This window comes from Saimiri boliviensis, chromosome 5 (assembly GCF_048565385.1).
Source record: "Saimiri boliviensis isolate mSaiBol1 chromosome 5, mSaiBol1.pri, whole genome shotgun sequence".
Classification (NCBI taxonomy): Eukaryota; Metazoa; Chordata; class Mammalia; order Primates; family Cebidae; genus Saimiri; species Saimiri boliviensis.
The window spans coordinates 100933493-100959466 of NC_133453.1; the positions used below are offsets into that span (position 1 = coordinate 100933493).

Sequence of the window (25974 nt, forward strand, 5' to 3'; positions counted from 1 at the left end):
GTGGTGGATGTGGTCAAATTAAAGGTAGAACTATGGTGTGGTATGGAACATGAGAGGAAGAGAATTTAAAACCAGCCAATGTGCCAGGCACAGTGGCTCACGCCTGTAATCCCAGCATTTTGGGAGGCTGAGGCAGGAGGATCACTTGAGTCCAGGAGTTTGAGACCAGCCTTGGCAGGATAGAAAGACCTCGTATCTATAGAAAAAAATAAAAACTTAAAAAATAATCCTCATATATGGTGGAGAGAGGCCTGGAATGGGCATTAAAAGTTTCTAGTTAGAAATGGCTCTCTCCAATTAACGACTAGGAAATGATATGACTATATGCAAGTACTTTAACTCCTCTGTACATAAATTTTCTTTCTGTAAAATAAAACTGAGAATACAGAAAGTCTTTATTGCTTGAGATAATTCATGTTAGAAAAAAATGCCACTTAAAAGTGAAGCTATTTTAAATGGGAAATTATTTTAAATAAATCATAAAAAGTATTTAAATGAGATTTTTTTCTGAAACTAAAAAGAATGCAAGTAGGTTTATCTCATATCCACTAGCATATATATTATGATTACAATTATGCAGTCGTTATTTGGACAAATAATAAATTAGTCGTTGATATTTCTTATATAATTTTATGATAGCTATAAGAGATCCTGATGTTTCATAACTGACTTTCTCAGCTTGAACATAAAATCTTTGGCTGTTGAGTCAATTATCATCAGTTTTTCCAATGGCTCCCTTTAATCTTTGATGTGAAGATCACTCCATATTGTGTCCCCTCTGTTGTGGACACACATTTAATTTCCAGCTAGAGACAGACCAGCAAGTCCCCTGATTTGCAATGAAAGAACATATGTGTTAATGGCGAAAGCTTGTTGACTGGGCAAAGGTTTTTTAAATGACAAGTTTATTCATTAATATTTTGATGTTATGAGGGGCTTGGCTGTCTATGCAACAGTAATGCTGGGACAATAATTCAGGTGAAGAATACTGGATGATGAGGACTGCCTGGATATGTGTCACATAGGTTATATAAATAAAAAATACTATATAAAAGCAACTTGCAAGGGGCTTGGGCACAATGGCTCATGCCTGCAATCCCAGTAGTTTAGGAGGCCAAGATGGACAGACCACTTGAGGTCAGGAGTTCAAGACCAGCCTGACCAAAATGGTAAAACCCCATCTCTACTAAAAATACAAAAATTAGCTGACATAGTGGTGTATACTTATAATCCCAGCTACTCAGAGGCTGAGACAGGAAGACTGCTTGAACTTGGAAGGTGGAGGTTTCAGTGAGCCAAGATCACACCACTGCACTCTAGCGTGTGACTCCATCTTAAAAAAAAAAAAAAAAAAAAAAAAAAAAAAAAAAAAAAAAAAAAACAACTTGCAGAATATTTTAGATACAGTAAATGCTTGTTTTCTTCTCTCTTCTTTAATACTTATTTTTAACAAATACTGTCATATCAATTCATAGAACAGGCCCTGAAACATGCCTGTAAAGAGTAAATAAGGCATGCTACCTGTGTCTCCTGTATTTTATTAGGCTTATTATATTAAATGCACAAAATTATAGAATTCATAATTGCACAGCAAGATCTCAACCCATCAAATCCCTTACACTGTATCCTGGACTCTTTCTGTCCTCGGAGTAATAGTGAAGCTTGCTACCATACATATCCTCATGCTTTCAAATTCAGAGAGGAAGTATTTCCTTGGAAACTCTCTGGACTCATCTTGCTTGGGTTTATGTTTTTCAATAACAGCATAAGATATGAGAATAGGTATTGACTAAATTCAATCACAAACATGGAGAATACGCTGAATGAGCAATGCCAATGAGATGAAAATATCGAAGTTGACTCTCTAACTCGTGCACTCATCTGGCTACAAAACAGAGAAAGGCACCCCCTATAAAATATGTTTCCAATGAAAAAAAGACAACTTGTTGTTTGCTAGTAATTCTCCTCCCTGAGCCTTTTCCTCTTTTTCCTTGGAGAATAATGGGACCTCATTATAAAAAACACTAATACTGAGCTTATTATTACAATAATCACTAGCAATGAAAGAAAAAGAATTGAATTTCAAGACCTTAAGAAAAAAATAATAGACTGTGAGGTGGCATATGGGTTGTAAAAACAAAAATGGAAACAGAGAGAGGCCAATCTTAGTACCTGCACACAGGTTTAAAGCATATCAGACTAGATCATATTCCCACTGAACCAAGCAGTAGTCAGACTTCCCTCCTGAGGCTCCACTGACAAAGTAGATGTAGGAAATTTTAAGCAATTAAAACAAATCTCAAAACTGGTAAACATTTGTCAATATACACACTTAGAAAAAGAAAGAAAATCAAATACAGTAATTCCCTAATCTGAACTTACTTCCCAATCAAAGTAATCACTCATCGTGACCCTTTTAGGGAAACATGCTGTAAACAACAATTCTTCTGTGACCCTGACACATAGTCACTGAATTTACTGGAAATTATGGTTTTGATAGCTCTGGCCAATTTGGATATGGCCCAGGAAAAGTATATATGTAAGAGATAATGGAAAAGGAAATATAAGAATAATACATTATTGAAGAAGATTCCCATTGACTGGAAACAACTAGTTCACTAAATAAAGTATCTGGACAATTTACATGAGCATACCTATAAACTCCAGTGCACGGTAGATATATAAAAGCAGTAACAGTAGCATATGAAGTAACTTTGAGCTTCCAGCATATCTATGGATATCATTATAACTGGGTTGATTTCCACCTTGACATTATTTCTTGTGAACATAAGTTAAATTTCCAAAATTCATGCACAATCATTGGCAGAAAATGATCACCCAGAAGCCAACATCTACAAGGGGCTGGCCAACTAAAACACCATGCAGAATAGGACACAATGTCACTTAACTGAACTTAATGACGGTCTTTTCTGATAAGAACCCGAAAATCAGGTTAATGAATGTTTCTGCTTTCAAGGGTTTCCCCTATGCATTTATTCTTAAGCATTTATTATCTGCTACATAGTGTTAGACAATAGCAAATACTAGTGGATAACAAAATAAGTGAAAAAGAAGCAAAGGAATACTAATAAAACCTCATTAGTAGATGGTCATGTTCAATCTAAGTTAATTTTAGTCATATATGTTTCCGTGTTTAAGGCATTTTATTGTATGATACTTTTTGTCACTGTAAAAGTAGTTCTCATTATGGAGGGAGGTGCTAAATTAATTGAGGGAATGCAACGTGTTTTAATATACGGATAATATCATATATTCTTGCTTAGCTTTTTCTCTTCCTTATCCTGCTTTCTTCATTCTCCTCCCCTCAGAGTTCCTCCCCTTACTCTCTGAGCCACGTAAATCACTAACGATTCTGGTTTCAGGCTGAGTTTAGGACATAGTTATTGATATATCTTTTTAATACATGATAAACTGAATGAGCAATGCCATTCAGAGAATTTAATTATTTTTTGTGACATGATACAGGTAGAAGGTTTGGAACAAAGATTTGTCTTGCTCCAAAAGCAAGTGCTTTCCAACAGATTTCGTCTAATCCGTGTCTCAGGTATCAGATACTACGCTCTAGCTATTAGGCCACTTGAACTAGTTTGAGAATTGCAATTAGATCTACCTTTTGCAATAAATTTCTTAAATGTATTTGTATAGTCCATATTTTCTTCAGCAAAGTAATTAAGGTGACTGTGCTAACACCTTTCTCTTACAACTCTTTATTTGCTTTCAGGTACTCATCAGGGTGAATTCTGAAAACAGTGGAAAATCAGGTTGTATGTAAAATGCTCAATTAATTTCATGTGGCTCTTTAGGCTGGACATCTACTAAAAAGTGGTTAAAGCTGTAATTTTCACTCCTCTTAACAAATATCAGAAATTTTTATCTAAGTTTAAGTGCAAAATTTATTTTAAATATTACCCTGATGGATATAGATTTGGGATCAAGGTTATTTTCCAGTAGAGCAGAGTGGAGGAAAATTACAGTCCTGATCTACAGCCTAAAGACAGCTCTTCAGTACATGTTTGGTATTGATGCAGTAGTAATTTTTCACTCAAAGATACAGTATATGAGCTTCCCCTGTAGAGGGATTCCTTGGCTTATATTAAAATTGCTTCATGTATCCAGACATCCTTTTATTCTAGAGAAGATGCAACTTAAGCAAGATAAACATTCCATAGGATTTTCAGAGCAAAACAGACTCTAGTCCCAGCCAGGATCACTCTCTGTCAGGAACATGGGAAGTAACAAGACCACCATTTTGGAAGTCAAGATAGGCTATGATAGCAAAGGGGTTATATAGGTACTTTATGACAGAAGATTAAGGACTTTTGGCATGGCTTGGATATAAATAACTTCAGACTTTTCAGTGGTAGAGTATGTATATGCATTCGGACTGCTTACCTCCAGTTCTATTCTCAACAATCACATTTCAGTTCCATTAAAACTAACACAATTTGAGGGAGCACTGTGATACCTATAAACAGCAGCAATACTCACAATGAGCAATTTCTATGGGATCAAGAAGGTCAAAGAGAGTGAGTTTGCACATCTTGGAGCTAATTTTTCCACCCTTTTTAGAGAAAATCATCAGAGTCACACATTACCTCTCTGTAAGATTGGCAGCTATATTTCTATTAGATGAACTAGATAATATGCAACATTATTATTTATGAGGCAAGAAGATATATAGAAGGCTTAAAATTCAGAGAGGCTTCTTAAAGCATTAATATATCTTACTGTCCTTTGTGTTCCAATCTATGACCCATTTTCTCGGCTTATTCTCAAATATATGTATAAATAAATTATAATAATTTTAATAGTGATATAGCACACAACCAAGGGTCTTGTACACAATAGATGATACAGAATTTCAGATGTACGGGGTCATAGTGGAACAAGTGGGGGCTTTGGAGACACCTGGACTTGGGTTCAAATCCATCCTTCACAATGGACAAGCTATGTAACCGTGGGCATATTACTTCAGTGCCTATCACTATATCTGTAAAATTAGGTCTATACTTCATAATACTGTTGTTAAGAATTACTAACATACTCCTAGCATCAGTAATTATACCCTTGGCCAACAAATATCAAAAAGTAATCACTCTAATATTTCACCATTTTATAGATAAAAAACAGTGCAAGAGGTTTCTGCACAGGATAAGTGAACAGCCCAACATCCTACAACTTGTCATTGGAAAAGCTAACTCTAAAACTCAGATTTTCGAGTTTCTTGTCTAGCCTATCTTTTTCTTCCATTCCACCACCTAGCTTCATGTTCTTTGCCATAGGAACTAATTACTTGATACAGTAAATAAGTCTGAATTATTATGACAGACTGCCCAATCAAGAATACCATGCATTGATCAAATTTGATACAAATACCAGAAATTAAAGTTACTGGCTTGCCCTTGAACCCCAGAAAAAAAGCTGGAAATTACAAAGTTGTTGTGTGTTTTGGTGTTAATGCAAAATGATTTTCTTACTATGGGCTAGAGTTGACAGAAAAATTATATGCCATCTGGGAAACACTAGAGGTAGGTTGGGTCATATGCTATAAAAGTATTATAAACTCATATGTGTTAAATTAAAAAATATAAAATCCAAAAAAATTATAGTCTGGATTTAATAACATTCTTAGAGTGTAATCAGTTAAATAATTATGAATAATTCATGATATGTTAAATTTAGGGAGTTCTACATTCTACTAAACTGATGAAAATTCAAGAGACAAAAAACATGACTAATCCAAATATTAAGCTCTTCTATTACAAGCTTTGATCTTTGAAATCTATCTAAAAAGATCCCTTAGTGGAAGCTTAGAATCAGTCTCTCTTTAAATTCTCTAAATTGAAATAAATTGGATTCAAACTGTTCTGACCTTGAAATCTATAACACAATTAGAAAGTATATGCCAAGCGTCAGGTATACATTAAAGAAGCAATCCAGACATTTGAAAAATACAGTAGGAGCTCATTTCAAAATTTCCCCTCAGATCATTGCAGTTTTGTGGGCTCAGTGATGAAGTGTGGCTCACAGGGAAGCATCAGGGACAATCAGTACACCAAGTACTGCCCAACAACTCAGTGAATGCAAAAATAGAGAGAATTGTGTGAACTCTTGTTGATAAAGACATCAGCTGAGAACTGTAGCTGCTGAAGTTTCACTCCCAGGTAACTCACATGCCCACTTTAACGTGACTAAATAAACTCTCTCTCTTCCTGTGGCCTCTGCCTATTGCTACAACCAGGTGGAAAAGAGAAAGCTGCTCCTACAAAAGACAGCTGCTGGCTATCTGTCTTAGAAGAGGCGAGCTGCCGACGTTTCCCAATGATAGTCTCCAAACTTTGCAGCTCCACGATTTGGTCTCCTTTCTGAAACAAGTTCATCTGAACCATTCACTCCTGCTTCTGATTGCTGCTGTTCATTTACTGTTTATTTTTCAGGTTGTACCATGTGAGGATTAAAGCATGATTTAAATACAGCATTATCTTATTTTAATAACTTTACTATCTACCACAGGAGTGATGGGTGGGGAAGAGTGGTGCCGTAAGACTGGAGCAAGAGAGCAGGAATGGGCAAGAAGTTTGAGGATGGTGGGGAATAACATGATATACCCACAAAGGCTGCCTTGGCACCGTTTTGAGGGTAGGTGCTTAAAAATTCAAGGGCTATGCATCCTATGCCTCTTTGTACCACTCAATTCTTTTTTTAAAGTTTAAGGTTGCGGCTGGGTAGGTTGGCTTATGCCTATAACCCCAGCACTTTGGGAGGCAAAGGCAGGCAGATTACTTGAGCTCAGGAGTTCAAGACCAGCCTGGGTAACATGGCATAACCCAGTCTCTACAAAATATGCAAAAATTAATCAGGTGTGGTGGAATGTGCCTATAGTCCCAGCCACTTGGGAGGCTGAAGTGGGAGGACTGCTTGAGCCCAGGAGGCAGAAGGTGCAGTGAACCATGATCGTGCCAATACATTTCAGCCTGGGCAACAGAGCAAGATTCTGTATCAAAAAAAAAAAAAAAAAAAAAAAAAAAAAAAAAAAAAAAAAAAAAAAATTGAGGTCAGGCACAAATAAGTACAAGTAGAAAATACTCATCTTAATATTTTTTGTCTGAAGGTCTTAACATGGAAACTTAAATAGAACAGGTCATCAAAAAATGCTTCTGAGATTGAACACAGAGCAGCCTAGTAAAGAAAAAACTAGTCACAAGAGTTATGGCACCATCTTTCCCAAATGTTATCCTACTAGACCCTTAGAAATTAGCCAGAAGTGATCTGTAACTGGTATCATACTGGGAGCAGAAACAAACTGGTATCATACTGGGAACAGAACAGAAACAGAAACAGAAACAGAAACAGAAACAGAAACGATGTGCCAGCAGAAACCATCCAGATGATTTTCAAGTGCTTTACGTAACTTGATTTCTCCAAGTAGTTAACATTCCTACCCTAGTCCTTCTGTGCCTTAATTCACACAAGGATTTTTCTCGTGAAATCTGTGTTTTGTTTTTGTCTTTGTTTATTATTCTAAGGATTGGAGAAAGGTGAATTTTAGCTCAGACTGTAGTTGCCTAGAACTCCCAAATAGTAGAATTCAAATTTGCATGGGTTTTGTGTTGTTAGAAGACAAACAGGGTCTAGTAAACAATGGTGTCTGATGAGTCCACAGCACCACCAGAACTGCTTCCAATTTTTAAGTAATCTTTTAAAACTGAACTTATGATTTGGGGTCTTATTCGTAAAGGTAGTATGTTGGAATAACATGGAGATCTGCCATCTTCCAGTGACTTGGATAGGGGCAGAATTAGGACTTTTAGGCAATAATAATAATAAACAGATTTCCTGTCTCCTTGCACTGAACCCAATCTTGGGTAATGAGACCTAAGAGTATAGGTATTTATGCAAAGGAGAAAAACAGCCACTGGTAGGGATTGGCTGCCTTTGGGCTTGCAATCTAGCATGCAAGCTTTTTCCCTTTCAGCTGTCTTTTTATGGTACAGAATCACCTAGGCAATAACAATAATAAAATTATTTCAGTGTGCCAAGTACTGTGTTTCAGCTGTGTCAAGTACTGTGTGCCAAGTACTGTGTGCCAAGTACTGTGTTTCAGTACTGTGTTTCACCCATGAAGAATACAAACAGGGTTGTTGGCCCCTTTGAAAGACAGACATGAAAATGGATTTAATTCATGCATGATAAAAATCATAGGAGACAGTCATGGGGATGATGGTGGGAGGTTCCATGTAAAGCAATGTGCCCAGGTGAGAAGCAGCATAATTTGATGGAAATGTAGTATACTGGAAGTGACAGAGTTGGCAGGGCAGTACGAGGTGATGGAGACATAGGTGCAGCACGGGTGAGATCCTGAAGATCCCTGTGGGCCATGTTCACAATACAGGACTTCATTCTTTCTTGCCTATGCTACCCTTTATACTGAGAGAGACAAACATCCCAGCAATGTCCCTTGAGGACAGCACTGTAAACACTGTAGTGCTTATGTGCTTATGGCAGTGGGATATTCAGAGTAGGTCTCTTCTGAACAGAGAGCAACCAATTGTTTTTTATTTCTTTTTTTTTAGACCCAGTTTCACTCTTGTTGCCCAGACTGCAGTGCAATGGTGCAATCGTGGCTCACTGTAACTTCTACCTCCTAGAGTTCAAGCGATTCTCCTGCCTCAGCCTCCTGAGTAGCTGGGGCTATAGGTGCCCGCCACCACACCTAGCTAATTTTTGTATTTTTAGTGGAAACACGATTTTATTATGTTGGCCAGGCTGATCTCAAACTTCTGACCTCGTGATTCACCACCTTGGCCTCCCAAAGTGCTGGGATTATAGGCATGAGCCACCGTGCCCAGCCAACCAACTGTTTTAATGAAAGACATCACTAATACGAATAACACCTCTCATTTGTATGTCTTTTGTGGATTAACTAGTGTACATTATTACTTATTTGTTAGTTTACTACTCTCTGTTGTCCCTAGATTTTAAGCTCCATAAAAATAAGAAAATTGTCTTTTTTTTAAACCCCACTGCTAAATTCTCAGTACATAAAACTATAACTGACACATAAGTATTTATTTATGGATGAATGAATAGATGAATGACTTATATGTCAACATAAAATCACTTGATCAGATATTCATTTTAAGAATATCATTTAGGCTATGAATATAGTGTATAGTTTTGAAAGGGGTAAAAGTATGAGATAAAATTGGGAGATGTGGGTGACTGCATCTATAGAATAATTTTTAAAAAATCCTGCAGAGTCTCCAATAACCCTCTTTTCTACAGGCAGGTAGAGGAACATGGAGGAGAAAAATCACATATACTAAACACTCATGATGTGTCTGTTACTATGCCAGATGTCTTCAAATCCTTCATTTAATTCTCAAACCAAAAACTAAACCACTAACGTGCAAAATTCCAATTTATAAAGATCTGAGATTCAGAAAGATTAAGTTAGTTGCTGAAACAGTTACATTTGAACTTAGATTTACCAAACTTTAAAAGTGGATGCCCTAGTGGAAACCATGCCCCACTGCCTCTTGAAACAATTGACAAACTCTTGGTCAACCACTGAAATTTTGGTCCTAAGACCTGCCATTTGGTTTCCACAGACTATTTGCTCTCATTTGTACAAGAAATTACATATTATTGTTGTATAGTGTGAATCCCATGTTTTCCTCATGAGTGACATTCTTTGTAGGAGTAGTTTTCAATTTTTCTTAGTCACATTTTTCTAACATGTATCCTGGCTACTGCTTTTGGCTCTGCCCTTTCTAGGACCTTACAGTTGAGTTCACAGATGAGCTCCTTTTTAATCATGGGTCATGCCTCGTTTCTCACATAATCCCAGCTGAAGAAGATAATTATCAACAACATCAGCATATCCATTTGTGAGTAGCTCATAGATGAGACCATAACTTAGTGTCAGTGGTCCAATATCAGGAATTCTAGAAAACTGCTTTCAAATATCTGTGGTTGAAAATCAGATTCAGGTCCTGGTACCCCATTGTCCCCCCACCAGATTACAAATCCTCCAAACTGCACTTCTTCTTCCCATCTTCTTTCCTGTTTAATTTGCCTCCTATGGTTTTGATGTGGTTTGTGCTCTCCAAAAGGCATGTCAAAATTTGATCTCCTTTGCAGTGGGGTTGGGAGGTAAGGACTAGTGGGAGGTATCTGAGTCATAGGTGAGGATTCCTTATTAATAAATGAATGCCCTCCTTTGGCGGCGAGTGAGTTCTCACTCTTGCAGGAATGGATTCGTTCTTGCAAGACAGGGTTGTTAAAAAGAAGATGGCTTTTTTGGCTTCTTGCTCTTGTTTTCTTTCTCATGATGTGACTGTTTTGCACATGCCTGCTCCCCTTCTGCTTTCTGCCATGGGTTAAAGCAGCCTGAGATCCCCACCAGATGCAGCTGCCTGACTTTGAACCTTCCAGTTATCAGAATCATTAGCCAAATAAACCTCTTTTCTTTATAAATTACCCAGTCTTAGGTATTCTGTTATAGCAATAAAATAGCAACACAATGGCCTAACACAGAAAAGTGGTACTGAGGAGTAAATTGTTCATACACAAATACCTGAAGATTTGAAACTGGCTTTGGAACTGAGTAACACATAGAGGCTAGAAGCATTTGCAGGGCAGTCTAGAAAAAGTCTCCATTCCCATGAATGGAGCAATGAGTGTGATTCTGGTGAGGGCTCAGGAGAAGACGAAATGATGCGGGACAGTTTGCAACTTCTTAGAGACTGGTTAAGTGGCTGTGACAAAAATGCTAACAGAAAGATGGACAGTAAGGGACATGCTGATGAAGTTTCAGATGGACATAAGGAACTTATTGGGAACTGGATAAAACACTATTCTTGTTACGCCATAGCAAGCAACTTGACTGCATTGTGTCCATGACCTACAGCTTCGTGGGATATAAAACTTAAGAGTAAAGGAATAGCTACCTGGTGGAAGAAACTTCTAAGCAGTGAAGCTCAGGCTGCTGCTGCTTCTATCTGCTTATCTTAAACTGCTAGAGAAAAGGGAAGCTGAGTGGAAAGATTTGGAAAGTTTGTAGCATGGCCATGTGGTAGAGAATGAAACAGTATCTTCAGGAGAGAAATACAAGGGTACTGCCAAGAGACTCTTTGCTAAAGAGATTAGCATGGCTAAAAGGGAGCCAGGTGCTAATGGTTAGAACTATGGGAGAAAAAGCCCTGAAAGCATTTTAAAGATCTCCATGGCCAATCCTTCCCACCATAATCCCAGAAGTCTAGAAGGAAACAATGGTTTAAGGGGACATGACTGGAGTGCCACTGCCCTGTGTTACCTCAGAGATCTGCTTCCCACATCCCAGTGGTTCCTGTTGGAACAGCAGTGACTCAGTCTACCCTAAATGTGACCATGCTGTCACTCTGGAGAATCCAAGCTACAAGCTTTAGGGGCATCCACATCCACGTTACTAATTTTGTAGTTTGGCAGAATGGGAGAGCAGTGAAGGCATGTTGGCTTCCACCTAGATTTTAGAGGATGTGTCAGAAAGCTTGGGAGCCTAGACAGAAACCTGCGACAGGAGAGGAGCTGCCACAGAGTTTCCACCATGGCAAAGCCTAGTGGATCCTTGGAAGCATAGCTGCCCTGGGCACCCCAGAATTGTAGAGCCATCAGCAATGTGCAATGCCCACCTGAAAACACCACAGGCATTCAACTCTGGTGAGAGCTGCCATGCGGGCTGCACTCAGCAAAGCCATAGAGGTGCAGTTGCCCAAGGCCTTGGGAGCCCATCTCTTTCACCTGAATGCCCAGGACATGAAGTCAAATGAAATTCTTCCAGAGATTTAAAATTTCATGCCTGTCCTGCTATGTTTTGGACTTTCCTGGTCCCTGCCATTTCTTTATTCAGGCTTACTTTTCTATTTTGGAATGGTAATGTTTACCAAATGTCTATACCACCATTGTACCTTGGAAGTAAATAACTTGTTTTTTTTTTTTATTTTTTATTTTGCAAGCTCAAAGCTGGAAGGAATTTACCTTGAGTCTCAAATGAGACTCTGGATTTTGAACTTCTAAGTTGGTACTGAAACAAGTTAAGACTTTTTAAGATTATTGGATGGAATGATTATATTTTACATGTGACAGAAACATGAGTTTTTAGAGTCACCTGTGGAGTGCTATGGTTTGGATTTGGTTTGTTCCCATCAAAACTCAGATCAAAATTTGATCCCCTTTGTGGTAGTCTTGGACGATGGGGTCTATAGGGTGGTGTTTGGGTCGTAAGTGCAGATCCCTGATGAACAGATTAATACCCTCCCTGGGGTCGAGTGAGTTCTCACTCCTGCAGGAATAGATTCATTCCTGCAAACAGAGTTATTTCTCTCTTGCTTCCTCAGTTTCTCTCTCTTGCTTCTTCTTTCACAATGTGATCTCTTTACAAACACCTGCTCTCTTCTGCTTTCTGTCATTAGTTGATGCAGCCTGAGGCTTTCACGAGATGCAGCTGCCTAATCTGGAACCTTCCAGCCACAGGAATCATAAGCCAAATAAACCTATTTTCTTCATAAATTAACCAGCCTCAGATACTCCATTATAGCAGCACAAAATACACTAAGATGTACCAACAATGTTCCAGGATTTCTCCCTAGGTCCTTCCTCAAAATTTTTGACATTTACCTTATGATATTGAAACTCTACTTTAGGACCAGAGTTCCAACTTAAATCAGCTCCGTTTTCTGCTATAGTCTTGTTGCTTTCTGTCCCATGGGCCCAGCTCTTGGTCCCTACTTCAGCCTAATGACTGGAATGCCACCTCTGTTTCCACTTACCTGCCTCACTACTGAGTATCAACTGCCTTCTGCATGCCTTGCCATGGTGCATTACTTATCCACTGGGATTCTGGGATTGTGTAGCAATGATTTCTGTTTGTTCCACAAGCAGAAAATCCCTTTCCTTCATATTGTAACATATTGCTGAGATGTGACTGACTACCCAGATAAGACACTTCCTTCCCTGTCATCTTCCAATGAGTTGGAAACATAGGAGAATTTTGTCTAATATATATGTAAGAGATGTATGCCACTTCCAACCAAGTTAATAAAACCTCCACAGAGCCAAGTGATATCACCATCCATAATAACTTGGTCCTGTTAAAGTGGCAGAACCTCTGCGAACGTGTGTCCTTGTTTCACATTTTGAAGCATAAAGCCCTCTCTTTACGTGGGTGAAAAGCAAGTCTCTAGTCTACTATGTTCAGCCTAGGGTGTGCTTTGGGGGTTTATGTGGCACAGTAGACAGCTTTATTTAAATAATACATGCTACTTTTTCCAAAAACCGCTGAGGCCAACATGTTTTTCAATTTGTTGAGTTTATAATCTTCTGAATAAAAACTGTCCCACAGGTTCATCAGCCTCTCTGAAGTCTGCCACTGTTATCTCGTCCACTCTGCAACCTCTGCCTCACACTCCTGGACTGATACGAGGCCAGGGTCTATTTTTCTTCCCCTGGAGGTCAGTTTCATGTTGCCTTCAGCTGGACCCCACAGCTTATGCCATTTATCAAGCTATGACATACTGAAAGATACTTAGAAACCTAAACTAGTGAGTAGGAAACATGGGGAAACCATTACCTCCATGGCCACAGGTCTGTGAACACTCTGTCCAAGCCGTCCACCCTGAGAGCTGACAATTGACCACACATTCCACCAAGCAGGGAATGCTGATTCTCTGGGGCTTCTCCAAATTACGCTGCAAATGGAAATGAAATACATCTTTATTGGAGAAATCACTCTTATGTCAAATCACTGTCCTTTCATGGGAAAGACTCTCCTTTACTTTGTGATAATAACCTTTCCATGGTTTGGTGGGGAAATACATCCTTTCTTCTATAAATTGCTGACAATCATAGAAAATGATTGTCCTTGAACTACCAAATAAAAGGTTGTCATCCCAAATTTCTTTTCATAAAATCCTAAACTCCATTAGGCTGCCAGGAAAGCAGAGGTGTCTCGTTACACAGAGATCTGTCCTGCTGCTCAGCCAGCAAGGAACCAGAAAGACACTTCAATGCCAAATTCAGGAACTTGGTGCTTCTAAGTAGGCCAAAAGTACATAGAGGGCCAACACAGAAGGCAAGCTGGGCTAGAAAATAAATAATATGGGGATTAAGACACAATCAGCAACACATCTGAAGTGCATAAAAAAGCCTGAGCTAGGCCGGGCACGGTAGCTCAAGCCTGTAATCTCAGCACTTTGGGAGGCCGAGGCGGGTGGATCACGAGGTCAAGAGATCGAGACCATCCTGGTCAATGTGGTGAAACCCCATCTCTACTAAAAATACAAAAAATTAGCTGGGCATGGTGGTGCATGCCTGTAATCCCAGCTACTTAGGAGGCTGAGGCAAGAGAATCAGGAGGTGGAGGTTGCAGTGAGCTGAGAACGCGCCATTGCACTCCAGCCTGGGTAGCAAGAGCGAAACTTCATCTCAAAAAAAAAAAAAAAAAAAAAAGCCTGGGCTAAAGACACAATCATGGTCATAACGATGGGTCAAGTTGATGACACAGTTTATTTTTTTCTTATCCTCTGTGAAACCAGGATCTCAGTAAAATATACAAATTTTCTAATGGCCAAGGTAGAAGAGGTCTTAGAGAAAGAATAAAGCACCTGAGAAACACAGGAAGAATAATAGAAAATTCTGCTCTAGGAGTAACACACTATTTGTTTGCTCACTTGAAAACTTTGACATTCAACATGTGTTGTATGTTAGCAATATCCTCACCAAGCTAAAATTAATGATTATAGTACTATAACATGCCAAGTGGGTAAAGTGTATATTATCATAATGACATCTATAATCCATCTGAGATATATGGATATTCTAGTTTGGATTGATACTTCTTCAAACTGTTATTCTTTACATATCTATTGGGCATATGCTATTTGGAAATCAAAGAAACTGACTTTCTGTTAATAAACAGTTTATATCTTTTGTATCAAAAGAAAATACTTATTACATACAGTAAATAAACTGTTCACCTACTGGGAGTTGTAGATTAATGATTTTTTTTTTTTTGGTCTGAAGCAGACAACTTCCTCAAAGGCTGATTAAATAAAATAAATGTTAAAATAAATCATGATATATAGCATTCTGCCCTGTACCAGTAAGTTTCAGTATTTGACCAACTGTAAATCCATTTCAGATGTTCTGTTCTCAGTGTTGGTGAAGTGGTCTGCAGCTGCACTGTTGGGTTAAAGAGCATGAGCATGTCACTCTGTTGTGACAATACTTAACAGAGTGAAGTCAGTATAGGTGACAGAGGTTTTTTTTGGCTTTAATTTCCACTTACGTATTCCACCTCTCTCAAGAGAAATGCCACCAATTTTCATTTTTCCAGTTTGTTAAAGTTATTTCTGGGGAAATGTGTTAACCGGTCCCCTTTTTCCAATTTATCCAAAGATTGTTTCAGTGGTTCTTGAAGGGTGATAGTATCTTTATTTCTGTTAAAGTTCCCCCATAGTGTTTTCATTTATATATTTGGAAGAAAATGTCAAGTTCTATGGAAAAGGTCTCACTATAGCTTTGTCTGAACTACATATAGTTCGGAACAGAGACAAAAAATGAGGGCAATGAAATTACAGAAATTCAGAACCCATTAATTTGAAATTTGGTAGGGATGCATTTGAATGCAGGTTGAAAAGAAAAATCTCTGCTATTTATCCAAATATTATCTGCTTAAGCAGACTAACATGATTCTGTAATGGCAAGTGTCCATGTTCATCTTCTATGCAAGGGACAGTATTATCACATATGCAAATGAATCGCCTGTCCAATACACAGTCATATTTAAATATTGAAGTCACCCAAGATTGGGAAACAAATTTTTATAAGTAATTTAAAACATGTAATTTAAGGAACCCATTTATCCACTATAAAAATGACCTTTCGCAGTCATTTTGACTAAATTCAAACCAGTGAGCTGTAACTGTACTATACCAGCACCCTTTACTCTAACTGAACCTAAGCTGAGATGAGAAGAAATCAGTCTGTCATCTATATTGGACATCATGGAATTGCAGACCAATATTAAGAAAAACAAAGCCTTGGATGTAAGGTACAAATATAAACACATTACCTGCTCACATTGGTCCATGCTGACTGGCTTGCCATCACTGCGCACACAGCTTAGCAGGCGGGTCCTGACGCCTTGACCACAGGGTGCATTTTCACTCAGCTGGCACGTGCTCCACTCTACAGGCATAGGATCACCCACACTGAGTTTCAAAATTATGGCCATGTGAGCAAAATACAACAGATCTTTGATTATCTGCATTGGTGAAGGACAGTCCACACAAAATCCTAAAATCATAACCAGGTAGCTTTGGAAGGCACCGTGCAATGCTTTTATTGCAAAACAAACAAAAAACTAAATACACAGAGAAAAATAAATTACCTGCCAAGAAAGAGGGAGCAACACATAAAACTGTATGGACTGTTACAGAAACTGTATTTTTTCAAATTATTCTCTCATGAGAAATAACGGCTAGTCACATTACAGACTAGACAGTGAAGAATTAGAATAAATTATCTCATAGTTAATTTGATTTTTAAACAACTATTTTTTTGTGTGTTGGTAGAAAGGAAGACCCTTGATCATAAAAAAAAGTCTCTAAGGAAATTTTTCATATTTAGTGGATGATCTAATAGTTTAATAGGAATAGCAAACCCATGTATAGTAAAATCAGTCTTTCAAAATATGCTCTTCCAACAAAGCAAATTTTATTGTATTTCTGAAACATTACTATAAAAACAAAGGATCTTTTCTTTCAAGAAAACAGACAAATATGCCAGGTCATCTTCGCCCATGAAGACAATCAGATAGCCCCATGGAAGTCACTATGAGGTTTTTCACAGAGGAATCTCAGCAGAGCCAACATGGCTGTGGTAAGGAATTTTTTTTTTCTTTCAGAAAAGGCAATTGCTTTGCCTCTGCAGGCATGTGGTGGTTTGGTTGTCAGTATTGAATTCAATGCTGTGATTTAACATGGTTCCACATTTTGTAGCATTTTTGAATGTCTGCTGCTGCAGGGAATAGCAAGTAGCAGATCAATGTAACTATAATAGTCCTCCGGTTTTAGACACTGAGTACTGTGGTACCTGGAATAAACCTGAGCAGTGGCTGAACGGCTAGGCTGGTGTAATTCCCAGTGCCTTGAAAACATCCCTGACCTGTCAATCCTAGCATTCATTCTTATTCAGACCTATACAGAAAGTACATCACAAGTGCAGATTTCTGCAATAATAAAAGCCATGAAAGAGCTAAATCCCATGACAGTATGATTACATTTTTCTATCAATGGTAAGTTCTCCACTACTTATTTTTGTTGCTTCAGTTTATCATGGCTTAAATCAACATTTTTCTGAAAAGTTGCCAAATCTTTCTTAGCATCTGTTACTACAGAGATTTTATGTGGCCTTGCTGATTCTTTATGCCAAGAGTGGGCATTTCTTTCTGTGAGCGGATACTAGAAACATCAAGTCCTCAGTCTTTTATGCAACACACTCACACATTTTACTCTCCGTCATTAATCCTGAGAATGAAAACGCACACAAAAAATCTCTCATTAGTGTTCAGGGAAAACGACAAGGTCATAGAGTGCAGCTGTACCTGTTACATTGTACTGGAACTGGAAGCAATTTTCATTAAGGAGGCAGGGCTGCACCTGTGAGTCTTCAGCACAAGTCCTTGAGCTCAGTGAGGATCTTAGCAGGTGGCGAGTTCTTCTCTGCATTGTGTGGGGGTCGCATGACTATTACGATCAAAGAGTAGGAAAAGTTAACTGTGGGAAAGTTATTTGATAAATTATGTAATATATGCACGTATAAGTAGGCACATATGTAACAACTATAGGGAATGGATTATTTTTAGGGTTAAACATATTGCTTAGAAAATGAAACCATTACGTGATTTATTATAAACTTTTTTCCACCTGACAGCTCTTTTGTTTTTCCTGTGTTACCTTGAAGGCTACATTTCTATCTCCCATATGTAATGATGCATATGGAAAATATTTCTATCATTTAAACTCACTCTGTACTCTCAAATAGTCTGCAACAAAGAAATTCATACATTTTGAATGTTTAAATGCATTTTTTAAGAAGGAAGATATTCCCCTGTGACCTCAGAGAGTCTAGTCTAATAAAAATAATCACACAGAAAATTTTAATGAATAAATAATTTTTAAACCCCAGAACACACAGATATAGAAAGGGAATTATAAAATCAATATTGCCAGTATAGTAGAAATTTCTTTTTATTTAAGAATGCCTTTGGTCCATAGAGCTGCATGCTATTACCCTTCTGGCAAAATTAATGTGAAAATGTAAACTCCAAAGATATCCTGCAAATATCATGATACCCATGGGTCCACATGTCCTCTTGTAGGCTTAGCTCCAATAATAGTCTTGACCCAGGTCAATGGGTCTGCCAGATTTCACTCAGCTGGTCTACCCACAGTGGGCCTTCAAGCTCCTCCTACGTGAACGATCTTCTTTCCATTGTCTTCCAAAACTTATTCACCTTTTTCAGAACAGTAACCAAGCCTTACTCCTCTCACAGTCCTTTCTCCAATAATACTGTAATAATGGGATTCAGGGGTTCAGGGTGCCTTCAGCTCCCCTGAGAGGATCTTTCTCCAGGTTCTTGGTCTCCTGCCCTCTCAAGAATGAGAGAGGGGACCATGGTGCAGTGCACAGTAAATGCCCGACCGACTCAAGAAGTGTTGTAGAAAGTGATTTATTTAAAGCAGAGAGAGAAAAAGGAGGAGAGAGAAACAGCTAACTCTCACACTGAGTGATAAGGGTTCCCAGAGTGGGAAAACCAGAAAAGGAAAGCTCCTCTCACACTGAGAGAATCCGCAAAGAAGGAATTCAGGAGAGGAAACACAGCTTCCACGCTGAGTGCAAGGGAATTAAGAGTGAGATGGAGTTGAGGAGAGGAAAAGCAGCTTCCACAAGTGAGCGTTCGTGGAAGGGGACCCAAACACGGAGTCCAAAGGAGTGTGGAAGACGTGGACTTTTAACCTGGGAGGAACCCCCACCTTCTCTCAGACCCCTGGCCAATGAAAGGAGTATCTTAGAACTTCCACTGGAGTGATTGACTTAGTTTCTTCACGCACCGGTGAGGTTTTAGCATAAACCGTTAAATTTCCCAGGTAATATTGTGTGGAGAAAGGTAGACTGGAAAAATATTGAAGGTGAACATGTGGCGTATGCTGTTATGTGAAGCAGTAGCTGCTGTCATGGCCAAGGGGCTCCATATCCCGGGAATAAAACCTGTCCAAAGGATATAATCCTTCTGAGGTTTGAACACTGTGTATTTTTACCAAAGTGGCCACTGGCACTGTTTGCTTTTTTACAACCATGTGGAAACAAGCATAAGTAAAGAAAATTTGTCAACTAAAAAAAAAAAAAAAAAATCCCAGATGAAGACGGATGGGAGGGGGAGAAAACATGGCGCTGGCCTGTTCGTGCCCTTAAAACTACGCCCCCTTGTGGCCCTGGAGAGAGAACACATTCCCTCAATACCACGTTCTCTTCCTTTTTGTGCAAACTTCCACCCATGCTTAGAAAATTCTGTATAGAACCGCTTCTAAACACATATGCATACATATATCCTCATGTGCTACCTTCCTTTACATCGGCATTCTGGTTCTTCATCGCCCTGCCTCTTACTTTTTTTTTAAACAAATGATTTGAAGTCATGTTGGATCATGGATTCTACTCATGTCACTCCCTGAAAATCTTGGTACCAATTATACGTAGCAGTTTTTCAAAAACATCATTAAATATGTTCACAACATGCAATCCCAGACCCCAAAATATAACAAGGCCCTTAGATTCTTAAGTCATGGGAGAAATAAAAGTCTCTGGATTAAGATCATCAAATCTCTATTTCTGTATGTGGGATATTTATTTTTTATTCCTATTACCCTTTCAGTAATAGGAATAAAAATAGCAGTAAAGAGCACAACCTGTACACAGAGTCTTGACTATGAATCAAAATTATTAGGCTGGATTCTGATAAAATATGCAAAAAGGATGCCACAAAATTTTCTTCTAATTGTAAAAGTTTGGACCATTGAAACACATTCACTATCCATGTGATTTTGTATTTGGATCTGTCAGTACTTATTAAGTAATTTTATACTTAATTGAATCAAATTGTCTCTAGATAATCAAGAAGGGCCCACAAAACCAAGCAATTATTCTTAATTATCTGCACATGAATTCCATGCTAAATGCTTACCAATAATTTATTACTATTTTACCAATTAATTTGAATGCTTGCTCTCATGTGAGGAATAATAACAAATGATTTGTCAATTAACAACAAAAAAAGAAAGTATCTTGGTAGATACTTCTGATTAGTGCTTTCCTGCATTTCTATCTTTAAAGTAATCAATTAATGTCTGAAACAACCAAATACGTATAAAGGCTTATGTACCTGCTTAGTCTAAGCTATCTAGTAAAAGAGGAAATAAAACATACACACATCAATCAAATTACTGTGTAACCTTGAACAATTCACTTACATACTCTAAAACTTAGTTCCTCATCTGAAGCTAGATGAGAAAGAAGAAAGGGGATGGGGTGAAATTTGATGAGATTTAATAATTTTCTTTCTCAGAGCCCACAGTTCATCTGTTAATAAGTCTGCTGTATATAGTTCTAAAATATCCTCTTGGGGCTAATCCAGTTCATGTCATATTACTATGGATAACTAGAAATTAATATAAAGAAAACCGACACTGCATCTTACTCCCCTACTAAGTTTCTATCCGAAGAAACAAAGAGAATTGCATGGGTGACTGAAATCCACATCCACAACCTCATCTCAGGCAATATTTTCAAACTTCACTTTATAAAAATTCTCCTAGGGCTGCTAACAAGAGATAGATTACTGTTTCTCCTTATTTTTTTCTATTAGCTATTCATAGAAAGTTTAATATTAGTGTTTTTATCCTTATTTCTTTCTCTCTATTAGCTGCTTATAGAAAGTCCATAAAATAATGAATTATCCATGAAAGAGACGGGGAGGGATGAGGATAAGAAAAAAAAAGAGAAGAGAAAGGATGTTTATGTCTATCTGGAGGATTTCTTTATTAGATCAAAACTCCTCAAATACAAGCCTGGATCTTCTCTTCTCTAGAGTAATTATATAAAGACATATTGTCAATTTCCTGCACATAGAAGTGGGAAAATTATGTGTGGATAACTAACCAAAAGTCAACTTTGGACCAGTTTTATTAAAAATATAATAAAGGTTATATAGTTAATGTTTATTTGCTAGGGAAGAAGATGATGCAATTAGAACCTGTTAGTGTCTAGTACAGAAACCCCTTCATGATACTAGATTTTCTAACTTACCATTTTTGTAAAGCAGCACATACCTTAAAGTTCAATCTTCCCTTATGACATTGTGCCTACACAGATTTTGTTACCTGAAGCAAGGCCTTTTGACTGACTAAAATACTTGTATTCATATCCCTCAAGATAAAATCAGATGTCCTTTCTGTGAGCCTTCACTGACTTGCTTGGACCCATAATAAATGGATTTATCTCATCTAGTAAACATTTCTGCTACATGTATTATGTCTGCATTCCTTCCTATGGGCAATTTGAGAGTCATTGTCTTAATTTTTAGACATTCTGAGCCTTGTACTGTGTCTGGCATAGAGCATACAAATAATAAATGTTTGTTATGTGTAATAATTTGGTTCTTCCCGGGTAATGTGACTGCATTTTTGTAAGCTACCATTAGCAGACAAATGGTCAACCCTGGATTATGATCACATTGTCTGAATGATACAGTTTCCCATCGGTATGTTTATCTGATAAAAAGAATATAATCTTTTCCCTTTTCTCAAAACATTTCCTATAAAATCTAGATGGCATTTTCTAGAATAATAGAATCCATCATTAAATTAATAAAAATATACAAAACTGAGTTTTAATTTACTCATATAAAAGATGAGAGATAATTTAGATAAGACATTTTAAATACATCTGAACAAACAGGTATGACTTGATATTTGTCTCCTTATCATTGAACTATTAATAATTAGAGTTTAATAAAACCTGTGATAAATCCAATTATTCGTGAATTTAAGTCACTCTGTAAATTTCTTGTCTGGGGATGAGCATGACTCCAAGGGCTGGCTTTGTAAGCTTCCATTAGGTATAGAAACTGAATGCCTTTATTCTGTTCCAGGGTCTAACTGATAATTCTGGACGATCTCTCCCTTGGATAGCCGATTAGCTACTGTCAGTAGCTTTGCTGTTTCTCTCTCTGTCTTTTCTTGAGGCTAAAATGGATCTATACTTCTAGAACTTTAGTTTTCTTACTTGGAAAAATAGAGTAAAAAGTTCACAAAAAAACTTTTGCAATGCTTTTTGAAGAAATGTTTAATGAAATTAAGCCCTGGTTCTTGAGGCTGACAAGGAATGGGAAAATCTATAGAAGAGAAAAATCTGGGTCTGAAGAATTCTTACTCATGCTTCACATTTTTTATTTTATTTTACTTTAGGTGTATACTATATCCAGCATCTTCCCATGTTATCCCTACCCCCTCCCCACCCTCCCCACCCCACAGCTATCCCCCAACTGCCCCCAGTGTGTGATGCTCCTCTCCCTGAGTCCATGCGTTCTCATGCTTCACATGTTTAACACAGTTCTCAGAGACGCTTATGAGATGGTCACAGAAGTAGAGACAAGATCTTTGCACAACACAGTGCAACAAGGAGAGCAAAAACCAAGAACACCCAGACCATATGCTCAGTACAGTTAACTAACAACCCATCGTCAAAAATCCCAAACCACAAGCAGGTGGGACCAACAGCAGAAGCGCTGGACATGTGTGATATCAGCATCTGACAGAAGAGAGCAGAAGGTAAAAATGGGCATCTGATGACCGAAGACAACCAAAACAAGGAACTAAAGCTGAGACCTGGAGAAGTTTGCACACTTCAAGATCAGGTGAATATAAGGGGTTTATGGAGAAGTCTTGGAAGCTGACACAGTCTGGATCCATTGAATGCCCAACATTAACAAGCCGGAGCTCCCTTCCAGAACAATCTCCTCCTCTCCCCCACCACGCTACTAAACAGAAACAGGCGGGAAGAATTAGCCAACTGAGCAAAACAAGGCAAATAGCAAAGAGAAAAAAGAAAGGATCAGGAAGCAACATGAAGAAGGAAACGGAAAACATTAAATCTCACAAAGTAAGCTGTTTTGTTTTTAACCGTGTGTGTATGCAAGAGAGAGAGACAGAGAAAGAGACAGAGAGAGAGAGTTGGAGCCATGAAATCAAATGAGGAGAAAACAATCCTCAACCATACTCCCTTTCAAAAGTTCACAGAAACCAATTCCACAGAAAAGTAAAGAAAGAAAGAGATAAAATTTAAATTCCATGAAAGGATATTCTAAGGAAAAGGAATAAAGGGCAGAGTAACGTCCCCATAGATTAGGCAGTGCAGCAGAGAGAAATGCATACAAAACAGATAAAAACTACTGTTTCCAACTGAGTTAAAAGTTACTTAAGAAATGACCCCAGATATAAAAGCACAGCATAAGAATTAGGAAAACCTCCCATATATAATAAAACACATGATTAGGCTTTTTGACAGGAAAATTTTATGCAAGAAGAAAATGTAGAAATACAATAAATATATACAAAGAAAAAAAAGATGATCCAAAGATGTAATATCCAGTAAAGCTCACTTTCAATTATAAAGACAAAAAGGTAAATGGGCAAAAGACCAGAATAGATATTTCTCAAAATAGGACATACAAATGTCCAACAGATAAATAAAAAAAAATTTTCAGTATTACTAATCATCAGGGAAATGCAAATCAAAACCAAAATGAGATGTCAACTCATTCCAATGAAAATGGCTATGATCAAAAAGACAAAAAATTACCATGCTGGGCACAGATGAGGAGAAAGAGGAACTCACACTCTTTCAGTGGGAATGTAAATTAGTGCAGCCGCTATGGAAAACAGTACGATGCTTAAACTAAAAAATAAAACTGTCATGTGATCCAGCACTCCCACTACTGTGTAGTAGTGAGAAATGAAATCAGTTACGTTGAAGAGACATCTTCACTTACATGTTTGTGGCCGCATTATTTATGATGGGCAAGATATGGAGTGAACCTAAGTGTCTGTCCGTGTATGAAGGGACAAAGAAAATGTGATATACACAATGGAATACTATTCAGCCACAGAAAATGACATCTTGATTTCTTGCAGCAACATGAATGAACCTAGAGGACATTAGATTAAGTTAAATGAACCATGTACAGAAAGACAAATATGGCGTGATTTCACTTATGTGTGCACTCTAAAAAGGTTGATGTCACAGAAGTAGTGAGTAGAATTGTGGTTGCCAGAAGCTGTGGAAGGTAGGGGAGAGAGCAAAATGGGGTGAGATTGGTCAACAGGTACAAAGCTACACTTAGATAAGAGGAGTTAGTTCTGGTGTTCCAGTACACAGTAGGGTGATTATGGTTAACAATATTATGTTGCATTTTAAAAAATAGCTATAAGAAAGGATTCTGAATGTTCTCATCACAAAGAATTAATGTATGAAGTGATGGATATGCTAAATACCCTGATTTAATCATTACACAATGTGTACATCTATCAAAACATCACACTGTACCGCATAAATATATACAATTATGTGTCAATTAAAAAAATTTTTTAAATAGATATACTGTTAATAACATGTAAAAACTCAAAATTATATTTCCATGAGCCATATCTTAAGAATTCCCTGGAAACTGAGTTTTAGACATACATCCCAATAACTGGAAAGACTTCAAAGTAGAGATTTGCAATGAGCTACTTCACAGGGGGAACTGAAGTAAGAGCTGCATGCCCTGAAGACATAGATAAAACGCAAATGTGAAAAAATCAGAACTTACATGAAAAAATATTAATGTTTCAAATACTCATGTTGGTGGTAGTATAGAATTATTATTCTGAGAATATTTTCTTTTATGTGAAATAAAGCAAATGTGTGATTATAATATATTCTCTTTCTATTATAAACTTTAGTGTCCTTGATGATTCTTAGCATGAAAAACATGAGATACAAATGTAAGATAGAACTCAAGTGAACTCCTGTGGTTCTGAATTACAATTGGAAACATTAGTATAAACCCACTTTTATATTTTATCTTCAAAATAAAGACAATAATACTATATATTTCAAAATTCTGCCTACTGGAGTACCTAGAAATAGCAGAATCAAGTAACGGTAAGCACTCCTAAAGCTCTGACTGGGGTACTGAAGAGGCATTTCCACTAAAACAATTAAGGACTTTACAGAGAAATAACTGATTCCAAGTCTGGCAAAGGAAATGTCCAAGATGAGCCTGAAACATCTGATGTATATAGCACAGAACTAACGAGGACCACGGACAGTCTTTATTCAAATGTTTGTAGAACACAGTTTGAAAGACTCTCACTAGGATAATCTGTTATTATAGATGATAACATAAGGATTAAAACGCATTGAATTTGTTTAAATCTGTGATTTCATAATAATACGAAAAAGCCACATATGATGAAAGTTGCTAAGAAATTTTCCCATTTTGAAACCCAGAAAATAAAAAGTTGATATGAATTTTTCTTGCCTCCTTGATACAAAATGGATTATTGAGTAATTAAATAGCAGTTGAAGAAAAAATTATTTTAATAGACATAGTTCCACAAACAAATGAGGAAGCATGATAGAATTTGAACATTGCTATTTTGCATTCTCTAAACAGCAAAGGGTCTAGTCATTGATCATCAATGATAGCCAAGCTCACAAAAAGTGATACCGATACATTATGTGCTTTCTGGCAAATAGCACACTTTCTATGAAGGCGTCTTGTCAAAGACTAATGACGTCTTGATATCCAAC

General features: G+C 37.6%; 1 protein-coding gene across 2 annotated transcripts in view; it reads right to left on the reverse strand.

The window, feature by feature from the left end:
• The window catches only part of THSD7B (thrombospondin type 1 domain containing 7B), a 1060674-nt gene that overhangs the window by 38069 nt on the left and 996631 nt on the right, over nucleotides 1-25974 (reverse strand). For both annotated transcript variants that reach the window (XM_074399739.1, XM_010330508.3), the window contains exons 18-20: nucleotides 17666-17807; nucleotides 16133-16248; nucleotides 13631-13748 (exon numbers count right to left, since the gene is read on the reverse strand). In XM_074399739.1, coding sequence (XP_074255840.1) covers nucleotides 13631-13748; nucleotides 16133-16248; nucleotides 17666-17807 — 376 coding nt within the window. The remainder of the gene's footprint in view (nucleotides 1-13630; nucleotides 13749-16132; nucleotides 16249-17665; nucleotides 17808-25974) is intronic.